General features: G+C 43.9%; 2 protein-coding genes across 2 annotated transcripts in view; both read left to right on the top strand.

Moving 5' to 3' along the window:
* Positions 1-1633, top strand: part of PDLIM1 (PDZ and LIM domain 1) — a 48723-nt gene extending 47090 nt beyond the window's left edge. Inside the window, exons 6-7 of the mRNA XM_023240760.2 lie at positions 587-704; positions 1118-1633. Of these exons, the coding sequence (XP_023096528.1) occupies positions 587-704; positions 1118-1304 (305 nt within the window). The 3' untranslated portion in view covers positions 1305-1633. The remainder of the gene's footprint in view (positions 1-586; positions 705-1117) is intronic.
* Positions 1634-1762: 129 nt separating this feature from the next.
* The window catches only part of LOC101089804 (cytochrome P450 2C21), a 52913-nt gene continuing 40256 nt past the window's right edge, over positions 1763-14419 (top strand). The window contains 2 exon segments of the mRNA XM_019813570.3: positions 1763-2741; positions 4269-4640. The gene's annotated coding sequence lies outside the window, so the exon portion shown is untranslated.

The raw sequence follows: 14419 nt of genomic DNA, 5'->3' as shown, positions 1-14419 counted from the left end.
GAAGGGACAGAGAGAGAGGGAGAGAAAGAGAATCCCAAACAGGCTGCGCGCTAACAGCACAGAGCCTGACACAGGGCTCGAACCCACGAACTGTGAGCTCATGACCTGAACTGAGGCCAGGAGTCAGATGCTTAACTGATTGAGACACCCAGGCGCCCCCTTGTGATGTGGGTTTATTTTGGCATCTAAATACATTGTCTTTTGATTATCAGATAATGTTTTTATTTACTTATTCCAACTGTGTAAGTCATTTTTAAGTTCCCGTGTCAGTATATGCATACATTTAATCAAAACGAACTATCATTTGTTTCAGGGCTTTGTGCCATGTACTGTGGAAAGGCTTTGTATTTTTTAATTTTTTTGTACCACTGTGGAGGGAAAAATGATCTCCTGTTTTATAGAAAAGGAAATTGGGAGGCCAGAGAGATTAAGTAACTTGCCCAGGGTCACACAGCAGAGTCAGGTCTGTTTGATTGCAGTGCCCAGGAACTTGCTGGAACGTATGTGTAAGTGACTCTGAAAGAACTAAATGAAACTTCTGCAGTCCCACCCTTCCTGGCCAACCCAAGTGTTTTCCTCCTTGTAGGGGACCCCAACAAGCCCTCAGGTTTCAGAAGTGTTAAGGCTCCGGTCACCAAAGTGGCTGCATCTATTGGAAACGCCCAGAAGTTGCCCATGTGTGACAAATGTGGCACCGGCATCGTGTGAGTACCTGCCTTCCCCGGGCGTGGGAGGCCCTGCAGATTGGGTAAAGCAAGAAAATGCGGCGGGTGCCGGACGTTGTGCATTTTGGTTGTGATGGGGAGAAAGTCCCGCCTGGAAAATGGAACAGAGAGGCCAAGGAGGCCTTGGTCCAGAGCCAGGTGTACAGGTTTCCCTTGGCCACGGACCCCTCACAGTGTGAACGTGTAAACCCAGGAAGGGCTGCTCTGTCGGAGCGGGAGGGTTTCAAGAGGAATGTCTGAGACCCCAGGAATGAGCAGCTGCTTTATGAGTGGAGGCCCGTTCTGAGGCCCTGACCCGCCCTCTGATGGGCCTCGGGGAAGGACGCCCCGGCCGCAGTGCCTCCTTCAGGTGCCTGTCACTAACAGAGCCCTGTCCTACCTCCCTCCTGCAGTGGTGTGTTTGTGAAGCTGCGGGACCGTCACCGCCACCCTGAGTGCTACGTGTGCACTGACTGTGGCACCAACCTGAAACAGAAGGGCCACTTCTTTGTGGAGGATCAGATCTACTGTGAAAAGCACGCCCGGGAGCGGGTCACACCCCCTGAGGGCTACGACGTGGTCACCGTGTTCCCCAAGTGAACCGGCAGCCCTGCACCTGTCGCAACTTGTCCTCTCGCTGCCCTGGCCCTCTCCTCCCCTCCGAGGTCTTGCCAACTTTGGTTTTATCCCTGCTCCTTAAACACCACGTCTGCCTGCCTCTGCTAACTGACTCGCTGGCCCTGTGACACCTGCTTGTACGATTAACAGGAGGTTGTTTCGTTCCGTGGCCCCCTTGCCAGCATCCCGGGGTCTTCTCTTCGCCTCGGTTCATCTCTGCCGCAAATGGACATCAGCCAAATTGGAACCAAACCAAATTTAATATGTGTGACGTTGATTTTGTTTTTACTCAATAAATTTATAGACACCGAGGCGGTGTGGCGTTCTCTATCATTTGCCCATGTGCTCTGTTTCCTGTCTGAAGCCAGATGGGATTTCCGAGGCCTCTCTCCTCTTATTTTGGGCTTTCCCAAAACAAATCTCTGACATTTGCAGGCCTTTTGCCTCCAGGTGTGAGAAATTTGACATCTGAATGAGCCATACTCTCACCTTTCTTGGAAGCTTGCTCCAAATTCTCTTTCTCTGATGCTACTATAAGATCAGCCTCGTTATGTTGTAATGAAATGATGTTTTCTTTTATATCTGGCTGTTCTGGGACTTATCTGAGGAAATGAATGCTTCTCAAATAATAGATGGAGAGCTTTACCAGTTGACCTTGAATATCCCCTGAGTCCCTCTCCAGCTGGTTGCTGCCACTAAGCCCCTCTCCTTTGTTTGTTTGGGGTTTTTTTAGTGCTTATTTATTTTTGAGAGAGAGAGACAGAGCATGAGTGGGGGAGGGGCAGAGAGAGAGGAAGACAGAATTCGAAGCAGGCTCCAGGCTCCAGGCTCCGTGCTGTCGGCACAGAGCCCAAAGTGGGGCTCGGACCCACGAACTGTGAGATCGTGACCTGAGCCGAAGTTGGACACTCAACCGACTGAGCCACCCACGTGCCCCAAGCCCCCCTCCTTTCTGGAGGGACGCAGACTCAGGATAGATCTCACGTAGGTGTTAAACTCAGGCACCTCTTGGTAGTCTGTGGAATTTGAATGGCTGGTAGACAAGTTCAGCAGCTGCAGCCTGAGAAGGGCCTGGGACCGGTGGTGGTCCTGCCATCAGGTAAGCCTCAGATGCTCAGAGTCGCTAGGTGAGGGTGAAGGGAAATAGACCGAGGTAATGATGATAAGTTACCAACTTCGGGGGCAGGGGCTGTTTATCCCACTGACCTTCCCTAAGCTTCCCGCAGGGAAGGCTGGCCCACCGGAACCTGGGAGGGGCGGCCTCGAGGAGTCGCATGAAGATTTCTCCAAAGCTGACAGTGTCACATCACTTGGATACCCCTTCAGAACCCGAGGACTTGGTCCCCGAGTTGCCAGCGGAGGGCCACGTCCATCAGCTGAAGAGCGCTCCCTTTCCCAGGTGGTCCAGTGCCTGGAGAGGTAGGCATATCCGGGCCCCGAGCCCTGGACAGCTTTGAAGGGGTCCGCCGAGACCTCCCTCTAGGCCGTACGTAGCCAACTTCTCCCCCCACCTCCCCTCCCCAGGTCTTGGTCCCAAGGGCACCCCTCATAAACTTTCCTTACGCTGATCCCCGGGTCACAGTTTACTTCCTGGGAAAACACTTCTGACAACCATGACAGAAACTTTGGATTTTTTTTTTTCTGAGGTGGGATTTATTTGGAGAGTTTTTTTCACAGGGACGTACCTTAAACTGACTTACCCGTTTAAATGGTTGATTTGCATTCCATGTCAAAAACTCACCATAGTGGGCAGAAGTATAAACAGATCAGGTAGGAGGCTACAGCCCCGGTCCAGGTAAGGAATGGAAAGACTGGCACAGGGGGTGGGGGTGGGAGTGGTGGGAAGTCACTGGATTCGAGACAGATTTTACTTTATTTATTTGCATTTTGTTTTAGAGAGGGAGAGGGGCAGAGGGAGAGAGCATCTGAAGCAGGCTCCACACTCAGCACGGAGCCTGCGATGGGGCTCGATCCCACAACCCTGGGATCATGACCTGAGCTGAAATCAAGAGTCAGACACTCAACCCAGCTGAGCCACCCAGGCGCCCCTGAGACAGATTTTAAACGTAGAGCAGACTGAGTCAGGCTGTTCTCCTGCCAGACGCCAAAGAGCTTCTCCCCCATAATGGGCCACTAAGGCAGACTTTTCAGCTCTGCGGACCCCGCTGTTCTATGCCCGGAGCTCGGAATGGCAGGAGAAAGGAGTGTGGCAGGTGTGGCCTGGTGTCCCCAGTCCCTTGGGCATGTGCTGAAGGTTGGCTCCCTCACCCGCTTCCCTCTTCTACCCCCAAGAGCCCTGTTCTAGAGGAAAGAGTAACATCTAGAAAGTACATCAGGTATAACGGTCCCTTCCATTGATGGCACTTTCCGTATTACAAAATGCATTTATATTTGTTGCTCTGCGAGTATCACAAACCATACCAATGGGCAGTTTCATAGGTGGGGAACCAGGGACTTGGTGCAAATGAGAAATAGAACGTATAGGGTCACGAGAAAACACGTGCAGTGGGTTACCGGGAACGCTGTGGTTTCTGCTCTGTGGGCGAGTGCCTGTGGACAGGGTCTGAGAGCATCAGGGGATTTGTTGTAGTGGTTAGGTCGTGGCTGACTGCCCTCCTCCCTCTAAATATTCTCTTGATGCCATGTCACTGAATCAATTTGAAAAGAAGTAAAGCGTTTCTGTCCAGTGGGACTAAGCCAACAAGGAACTAAATTGCCGAAACTGTTTGGCAGAAGACACACGTTGCATTGAAGCAGCAGCCGCTTCTGGTGACAAATATACCTCGAAACCTTGGCAAACCATCTGTTGAATTTAAGAGAGGGTTTACTGCATTGTGATTACCTGTGTATATCCTGAGATCTGTGTCTGATATTTACCAGAGAGGAACGCATGGTGAACTATTTCTGACTTCTGACACATAATGAATTTCCATACGCTCTTCCCAGATTGAAGCATTGTCCTCTTGGCAGACTTGGCATAGGCCAAGAATCTGAGGTTTAGGAGATGCTATGGAGAAGCAGGAGCTAGAAAAATAGTCCACCCCATTCCAAGCTTCTGCAGAAAATCCTGGAGTCTGAGGAGAAAGGTGACCCGTCTTGCATGCCGTCGGAGGCTGTTGGTCAAGGCCGGGCGTGTGGATCAGTCATTGCTGAAAGACAGGTGCGCAGAGCCTAGCGGCGGGAGGAAAGAGCACAGTGTGGGCCATTAAACACCGCTAATAAAATAATCTAACTTTGCCTTCGTGCCTTGGTCTGTGTTGCAGAAGCTGCAGATCTGGCTGTTTCCTGTCCTGTGTGCACCGTATGGCTGAGGGCTGGGTAAATTATCTTGTGGTGGGATTTTGTCGGTTTGTCCCTCAGCCCCCCTTGATTTGATGTGAGCCCATAGATCCCAGTCCTACAGTGACTGGTGGGCGCAGGTAGGCAAAGGCCAAGGGCAACGGACAGACCGAAGCAAAATGAGCCACCAACAGAAGGAACCCGGGCTGTGGGCTTCACCGTGCAGCTGAGGAAATGGCATTTTATTTTTGCGCCCAAGTGTGTTTGGCAGGTTGGAATCCTGCTTTTACGCAAGGCTTTCTCCTCTTCTCCCCACGTGGGTGAGACCTCCCGCCGAGAGGGATCTGAGTACCTGGTGACTCTGCTGGGGAGGGACCTGCCTCAGCCAGACTTCCAGTCCCCTGGGCTCCTCCCATGCTGGAAGGGACTGAGATTTTTTCCCAGGGTGACCGGGTCTAATGCTCCTAGCTGTGGAACTTAGCCAAGTTACTCACCCTTCTTGAAGTAGCGACCCTGCGTCATTTTCTCCTCTGTTTTCCATCAGTCTGTTTTCTTTTTGGTTTCTGTTTGACTTCTGTAGTAATCTTTATTATTTCCCTCTTCCTCTTTGCCTTAGGGTAGTTTGATCTTCTTTTTCTCGGTATTTCGTGGTGGACATTTAGAACATTGGTTTGACACTTTTTTTCTAATGTAAGCTTTTAATGGTGTGTATTTCCCTGTAAGTACTCCTTCTGCTGCAGGCCACAAATTTGATACACTACCGCGTTTTCATTTTCGTTCATTTCAAAGTAGTTTCCAATTTCTCCTGGGATTTCTTCTCTGACCCCTGGAATATTCAGAAGCATTGCGCTTAGTATCTATTTAAAAAAAATTTTTTTTAATGCTTATTCTTGAGAGAGAGAGACAGAATGTGAGCAGGCGAGAGGCAGAGAGAGAGGGAGACAAAATCCGAAGCAGGCTCCAGGCTCTGAGTTGTCAGCACAGAGCCCGACGTGGGGCTTGAACTCACAAACCGCGAGATCATGACCTGAGCTGAAGTCGGACACTTAACTGACTGAGCCACCCAGACGCCCTATCGTTGTCCTTAATATCTAAATATTTGGTGGTTTTCCAGCTATCTTTCTGTTATTGATGTCTAATTCAATTCCACTGTGAGTTGGAATTAAATTTTCAGTTTCTTTGGTAGCCCAGATCATAGTCTAGACTGGTGAACATTCTATATGTATTTGAAGAGAATGTATATTCTGCTATTTAGGATGGAGTGTTTTATAAACTAAATTAGGTCAAGCTAGTTAATAGTTTCAAGGTAATTAGGCTCATGTCTTCTATCTTCTTACTGAGATTTTCTGTCTACTTGTTCAATCATTTAGTGAGAGTGAACACTTGAAATCTCTAGCTATAACATATGAATTCATCTAGTTCTATTGGTTTGGTTTTATATCTTTTAAAGTTTTTATTTAAGTAATCTCCACACCCGGCATGGGGCTTGAACTCATGACTCTGAGATCTAGAGCCGCATGCTTTTCTGACTGAGCAAGCCAGGCACTCCTGGTTTTATATCGTTTTTTTTTATTATTGATTTTTTAAATGATTATTTATTTTTGAAGGAGGGAGAGAGAGAGAGAGAGAGAGAGCGAGAGCGAGCGTGTGCACGGAATCCCAAGCAGGCTTCATGCTGTCAGTGCAGAGCCCAACATGGTGCTTGATCCCATAAACTGAAATCATGACCTGAGCCAAAGTCCAGAGTGGGAGGGACTCTTAACTGACTGAGCCACCCAGGCACCCTGGTGTTACATCTTTTAAAGCTCTGCTTTAGGTACATATACATTTAAGGTTCTTATATTTTGTAATGAGATAACTCCTTTGTGATTATGAAATGAACATCTTTATCTCTGGTAATATTCCCTGTTCTGAAATCTACTTGGATATTAAGTGAGCCATCCCAGCTTTCTTTGATCTGTGTTTGAATATCACATCTTTTTCCATCCTTTTAATTTTTGTGTCTATATATCTAGAGTTGGTTTTCTTTAGAAAGCATTTGTTTGAGTCTTGCTTTTTCGCTCAGCCTGCCAATCTCTACCTTTTGGTTTTGACCATTTTTATTTCATTTAATTTTTTATGTCATTGGGTAAATGTCTGTCATCTTGCTATTGGTTTTCTCATAGTTTTGTTCTTTATTTTCTTTTTTACCTGCATCCTTTTGGATCAGTTATTTCTTATGGTTCCATTTGATCTCAATTATTTATTAGCTCTATTTTTGTGTGTTGTTTTTTAGTGGTTTACAATTTATATCACCAACTTAATGTCAATGTTCAAGTAATAATATACTATATCAAGCATAGTATAAAAACCTTACAATCAAAGTACTGGGTGGCTCAGTTAAGTGTCTGACTTTAGCTCAGGTCATGATCTCACAGTTAATGGGTTTGAGCCCTGTGTTGGGCTCTGTGCTGGCAGGTCAAAGCCTGGAGCCTGCTTTGGATTCTGTGTCTCCCTCTCTCTCTGCCCCTCCCCCACTTATGTTCCCTCTCTCCCTCTTTCTCTCTCTCTCAAAAGTAAATAAACGTTAAAAAAAAAAACCTTATAATAGCATATTTCCAATTCCTGTCTCCCATCTTTTACATTTTTTCATGTATTTTATTTCTACACATGTTTAAACCCAACAGTAGTCTTTAAAAAAGATATGAAAATTACTCTATAATTTTCTAAATAATTTTATTTAAGTAATTCCCACATTACCCTTTCCAGTGGTCTTCATTCCTTCCTATATATCCATGCTTTCCTCTGGGAGTCTTTTCCTTCAGCATGAATAATTTATTTTAGTCATAATCTTAATCAGTGTGGTCTGCCATGGTGAATTTACTTCATTTGGAATGTCTGAAAATCTTTTTATGTAGCCATTTTTATTGAGGCATGTTTTCAATATGTAATTTTATGTAATTAAAAAAGATCTATTATGAATTGATTATAAACACCAAAATGATATATGAGTATAAGGAATGATTGTTGTCTCTAATTATAGTTTTTTCTCTCAGCCTCTTTCTGAGTTCCAGTATAGAGAATTATTTTATATGTGTAGTAGAAGTTTCACCTCCATTGCAGGGACCATGTAATATTTATCTTTATGATCCCAAAGCCTCGTGCAGGACGTGGCATAGGTATAAGTGTGCTCAGTGAGGTTTTTTTGTCTGTTTGTTTGTTTATATGGGGGGGGGGGAGGGAGGGAGAGGGGGAGTAGGGGAGGGGGCAGAGAGAGAGAGAGGGAGAATCCAAAGCAGGCTCCAGGCTCCGAGCTGTCAGCACAGAGCCCAGCGCGGGGCTCAAACTCATGAGCCATGAGATCATGACCTGAGCTGAAGTCGGATACTTAACTAACTGAGGCACCTAGGTGCCCGAGTTTTTTTTTTTTTTTTTTTTTTTTAATTAGGTAGATGAGGCCTCCTCTATTAAGCTTACTTTCCCTTCTTTCATCCATTCTATCTAGGAAAGCCATAATAAGTTATTTAACAATACTGCTGATTCAAATAGTTTTATTTTGGAGAGACTAAAGGAATGACAAGAATCGTGGACACTAACAATCACTGGAACTTCTTTGATTCTTTCTGGTCAAAATGGAACAGAACAAATGTGAACTAGGTTATAAGGCTCATCATTTTATTCTTTCTGGAGGCATTTAGGTGATTGGGCAAATACTACTATTTGGCAAGCATTTACAACAGCATGTACTATGTGTGTGGACCTACACTAAGCATCATGGGGGCCTTTCAATCTTGTAAGGTTAGAGAATGATAAAACATGATCCCTGTTTGGTGAGTGGTAAAGGTGGAACTGAAGAAAGGCAGAACATACATACTCTTATGTCTTGGAGGAAATAATTATAACTTTTAAGGAACAGCATATGCAAAATACTGTGCTCTAAAGTGAAGCTATAATTGATGATTAAACATAGTGCACTTAAAAGAAGTGATGACGTAAGTTGGCCGTGAAGGATGGGGAAGGGAATTACGTATCTGGTGAGGACACGCCCAACTTTAGACAAGTGGATTGGCAAGGAGACTGGGTAGAGGGAGCAGAGGACTTTAAGTGGTTTGGTAAAAATGGGCTTTGGCCTGATAAGGAATTGGAGTTTGGTATGTATGGAGTGATCTGAATACTGAGTTAGCAATTTTTTATTTGATTCGATGGAAATTTGAGCAAGAACAGGGATGTGCTTGCAGGTGGTATTTGAGGGAAATTATGCAGGAGTTCCCTGGAGTGTTTTGAAATACAGTGAGGGGGTAGTTCAAGGGCCTGCTGGAGGTCTCTAATTTCTAGACCTAGTATCTGAGAGTCTGGATAATCATCATAGCCATGGAAATGCAGAGAAGATCACATGAAGATTGGGGCCCCTGGGTGGCTCAGTCGGTTGAGCATCTGAATTGTGATTTTGGCTCAGGTCTTTGTCTCGGTTCGTGAGATGGAGTCCCACATTGGGCTCTGCACTGACAGTGCAAAGTCTTCTTAGGATCCTCTCTCTCTGCCTCTTCCCTGATCATGTGCATGCATGCATGCATGCTCGTGCTCTTTCTCAAAATGGGTAAATTAAAAAAAAAAAAAAAAAGATTACATGAAGATTGTGTCTGTGCATTCTCATGGATCTAGGAAGATAATCAGTTGGGCAAGTCCAAAGAAGCAAAAGGAGAAGAAAAACATGAAAAAGGAATGGGCGCCTTTGTGGCTCAGTTGGTTGAGCATCCAACTTCAGCTCAGGTCATCATCTCATGGTTTGTGAATTCAAACCCTGCATCAGGCTCACTGCTGTCAGTGCAGAGCCTGCTCCAGAAACTCTGTCTCTGTCTCTCTAAAAAATAAATAAACGTTTTTTAAAAAAGAAGGAATAGATCAGATTGAGTGAGGAAGGTAGACACCTGGGTGGCCTTTGGATGGGCTAAGAGGATTTGCTGGTGAGTCATAACTAAAGAGAGCAATTTAGAAGGAAGGAGATGATGGTGAGAGAAATTTCAGTAATGGAAGATCTTCTCTTTGAGAAGTTAAACCAAAGTGGGAAAGATCTGGGTGGCAGATTTAAATAATGGTTAGATCAAGTGAAAAAAGTACATGGGAAGGAAATAAAGATACTTATTGAGTGAGTGCAAAGTTTTCACCGAAATGGGACAGGGAAGATTCTAGAACACATAGAAGAGAGGTACTCCCAGAAAGAAAAGGACATTTCTTCCTCTGAAATTACAATTGGTTTAATCATCTATTTTCTGTTACACTGGGTGGATTGGAGAAATTGGTTAGCGGGCAGGACCTAGGACCCTAAATGGGTAGAGTCTAGAAGGTCAAAAATAATGACATTGAAATAATTTTCTGTGGAATTTGGTCTGAACAACCAATTTCATGGGATCTGGATGAGGTGCAGTGATTTGGGTCAAGTAGCTGATTTAAGGAGCTGTAAGAAGAAGCAAATTCCTTTCAGTGTCTGTCCTTTTTTTCTATCCCTTAGGAATGGTTCTTAACCTTTTGGAGGCCATAGTTCTTTCTGGGAAGAATTCACTTGTATGCACCACTTGCTTTTTTTTTGCCCATTTTGAAGGGTGTTATGGATGCTGTAAAGCCTCTTCATTACTCCCAGGATGAGGAGGGCTCCAAGTCCTCTGGTGTCTGAATTATCAGTAGCTATTGCCCCAGTACTGTATTTAAATATAACTTCATTGTTCTGGGCAACATTATTTTATTTTGATTCTAGCATAATTTTGATAGGCCAGGTATGAGAACCACTGAATCCCCTGATGCACTTGAACAGATGGGTATATCCAGGGAAAACTTGTACTATTGTTTCTTTATATTGGGATATATGTTGGGCAATTGTTTTGTCAAGTAATTGCATCTAATAACTCCTAGGGAGTGCTAAATGCTAAAAAACTTACCTATGACAACCTGATAATGATTATATCTGACTTGTGATGAAATAGAAATAATGAACCTTATCCTGAGATGTAGACTCTTTCTTCTGTCGAAACATCCTAAGAGCACAGGTTTGATAACAAGAAAGGTGAATTTGGGGATAGATTAGAATAGAATTATAGAAGTTGGAAAGGCATGGATAGTATTCACTTTGATTCTTTTTTTTTTTTAATTTTTAAAAAGTTTTTATTTATTTTGAGAGAGAGAGAGGGAGAGAAGGAGAACGCAAGCAGGGGAGGGGCAGAGAGAGAGAGGGAGAAAGAGAATCCCAAGCAGGCTCCACACTGCCAACTCAGAGCCCAACATGGGGCTTGAGCCCACAAACCGTGAGATCACGACCTGAGCTGAGATGAAGAGTCAGATGCTTAACCGACTGAGCCATCCAGGCGCCCCACCTTGATTCTTTTTCTTAAAAAGTTTTTAAGTTGATGTGCCCATGGCTATCTTCTGTTCAAATTGCCTGGCAGGACTGAAGAGAGGAGATAACCCAAAGGGGAGAATGATAGGGAAAACTGAAGGGTGGAGTGGACAGTAGGAGACGTGATCATTCTCTGAACAATGCAGAATCCCAGCTTCATAGCTGTGGTTTGGGCACAACCAACTTGAGTTGTCTAAGGTGTTTTTTTTTTTTTTTTCTTAAGAGGTGGCTACTTCATTGATCAGTGTGCATTTTTTCAAAATTTATTCTTCATAGCGAAGATGTCCAGAGTAGTGTTCCAATGTTGCAGTTGCGAAAATGGATACTCCACTTTCTATTACTGAAGAATGAAACAAGTTCTGGAATTCTGTGTGAAATTGTCTCAGATGGTTTTACAGTCTGAGAAGCATTCTAAAAAGTTAGCTTCAGGAGAAGAGAACCTGCTATGACAAAAGATGTAGCTGAAGGAAACCTACTATCCAAGAAAGCTATGTCCAGAAAAGTAGTGAGTACAGAGTGAGAATATCTGAGTCAATCTTTTGTTTTTTCCCCCCTCAATATGTACTTATTTTTGAAAGAGAGCAAGAGGGAGCGGGGGAGGGGCAGAGAGAGAGAGTGCAAGAATCCCAAGGAGGCTCTGATGCTGACAGCACAGATGATGCTGACATGGGGCTCAGTCCCATGAACTGCGAGATCATGACCTGAGCTGAAATCATGAGTCAGATAGTCAACCAACTGAGCCACCCAGGCGCCCCTGTCCCCTCAAATTTTTAGGTGCACAATACAGTATTGTTGCACAGCTATCTCTAGAACTTTACATCTTACGTGATTGAAACTCTTCATCCATTGAATAGCAACTTCCTATTTCCTCTTCTGCCAAGCCCCAGGCAAAAACCATTCTGCTCTGTTTCTATGAGTTTGACTATTTTAGATGTTTCGTTTAAGTTGAATCATGTGGTATTTGTCCTTCTGTGACTGCTTTACCTCACTTAGCAAGGGCAGGCAGCAGGAGTCAGTCCAACGAAGGGCTCACTGGCTGTTGCAGTGGCCCTAGCTTTTGGTGTGCCCCCCCTCCCACGGCTGCACACTCTCCCACCAGGTGTGCACACTGCAATGATGGTTGATGGTGAGGATTAGGCCAGGCGTGCACAGCTGGAGGGGCTGGCTATAGGTGCACATGGTGCTGCAGGCTGGTGACAAGACAGAGCCTGATCTGGACCCACAAGCAGCTTCAGAGGCCCTGGCCTACCAGCATGTGCCCCCATGCCTCCATGCTCTGCTGAGGGAGGAGGAGGAGGAGGAAGAAGAAGAGAGTTCTAAAGATTGCAAAGGGACAGGTGGCTGGGTCGCTCAGTCGGTTGAGCGTCTGACTCTTGATTTGGCTCAGGTCATGACTCCAGGCTCAACGCTAGGAGCATGGGGCCTGCTTAAGATCCTCACTCCCTCTGTCCCTCCCCCATGAGAGCACATGCATGCGTGCTTTCTCGCTCTTTAAAAAAGTAAATAAAGATTGCAAAGAGACAAACTTTTCTGAACCTCCCTTTTTATTTACCCACTGTGAAACTGTCAACTCACTGTTTCAACAGATTGTTTGACGTCCAAGTGATTCTGCAAGATACTTACTCAACAAATGTTTGTAGGATGTAATTTAGTTGAAATACTTTACATTATAGAGTTCATAAGTCATACAGTTGACCACTGAACAACACAGGGGGATCCTCCTGACCTCAGGGGAAAGCTCTGTTTTCCCCATTGAGCATGATATTAGCTGTGGGCTTTTCATAAATGGCTTTTATGATGTTTATGTTCCTTCTATCCCGACTTTCTCAAGGGTTTTTTATTAAGAAAGGATGCTGAATTTTGTCAAATGCTTTTTCTGCATCGATTGGCAGGATCATACAGTTCTTTTCTTTTCTTAATGTGATGTATCATATTGATTGATTTGCGAATGTTGAACCAGCCCTGCAGCCCAGGAACGAATCCCACTTGGTCGTGGTGAATAATTCTTTTTATATGCTGTTGAATTCGATTTGCTAGTATCTTGTTGAGAATTTTTGCATCCATATTCATCAGGGATACTGGCCTGTAGTTCTCTTTTTTTGCTGGGTCTCTGTCTGGTTTGGGAATCAAAGTAATGCTGGCTTCATAGAATGAGTCTGGAAGTTTTCCTTCCCTTTCTATTTTTTTGGAACAGCTTGAGAAGGATAGGTATTATCTCTGCTTTAAATGTCTGGTAGAATTCCCCAGTGAGGCCATCTGGTCCTGGACTCTTATTTGTTGGGAGATTTTTGATAACTGATTCAATTTCTTCGCTGGTTATGGGTCTGTTCAAGTTTTCTATTTCTTCCTCTTTGAGTTTTGGAAGTGTGTGGGTGCTTAGGAATTTGTCCATTTCTTCCAGGTTGTCCAGTTTGTTGGCGTATAATTTTTCATAGTATTCCCTAATAATTGCTTGTATTTCTGAGGGATTTTTTGTAATAATTTCATTTTCATTCATGATTTTATCTATTTGGGTCATCTCCCTTTTCTTTTTGAGAAGCCTGGCTAGAGGTTTATCAATTTTGTTTAGTTTTTCAAAAAACCAACTCTTGGTTTCATTGATCTCCCCTACAGTTTTTTTAGATTCTATATTGTTTATTTCTGCTCTTGACTTTATTATTTCTCTTCTTCTGCCTTTGGGGTGTCTTTGCTCCTCTGCTTCTATTTCCTTTAGGTGTGCTGTTAGATGTTGTATTTGGGATTTTTCTTGTTTCTTGAGATAGGCCTGGATTGTAATAAGATATACAGCTTTTGATGCAAAAGGAAAATCCAGAAAATTATCATTGAATCTACTATGGGTTATTTCTTTTCCCTCTATTTCTGGAAAAACAAGCTTCTTTTATAATCCAAATTCATGTAACATCTTTTTCTGAAACTGAATTAAAATACTCATTTTGTGCTTGAAAAAAAAAAGTTTTCTTTTGCACATTATTTTTGTATCCCGCCTTCTCCCTTTTCTTGGATACATTTTTTTTAAGTTTATTTATTTTGAGAGACAGCACAAGCAGGGAAGGAGCAGAGAGAGAAGAAGAGAGAGGATCTCAAGCAGGCTCCACACTATCAGCACAGAGCCTGACACAAGGCTCAGTCCCACAAACCATGAGATAATGACCTGAGCAGAAATCAAGAGTCAGATACTTAACTGGCTGAGCCACTGAGGTGCCCCTCTTGGATACATTTTTATTTTGTTGGAGTTTTTCTCAATCATTTTGGAAATGGTTTCAAGGTTATAAAATGTCTGAATGTTTACATGTTCAAAAATGCCTGTATTTTGACCTCATATTTGAATCCTATTTTGGCATACACTAATAATTTTGAAAATCATTTCCTATTGAACCTTTGAATGCCTTACTCCACTGTAGTCTGTCATGTAAAAGCATCGTATATGGGAAGCTTTAAACTGATCTTTATT

This window comes from Felis catus, chromosome D2 (genome assembly GCF_018350175.1).
Source record: "Felis catus isolate Fca126 chromosome D2, F.catus_Fca126_mat1.0, whole genome shotgun sequence".
Taxonomy (NCBI): Eukaryota; Metazoa; Chordata; class Mammalia; order Carnivora; family Felidae; genus Felis; species Felis catus.
This window is presented reverse-complemented; position numbering and strand designations above follow the sequence as displayed.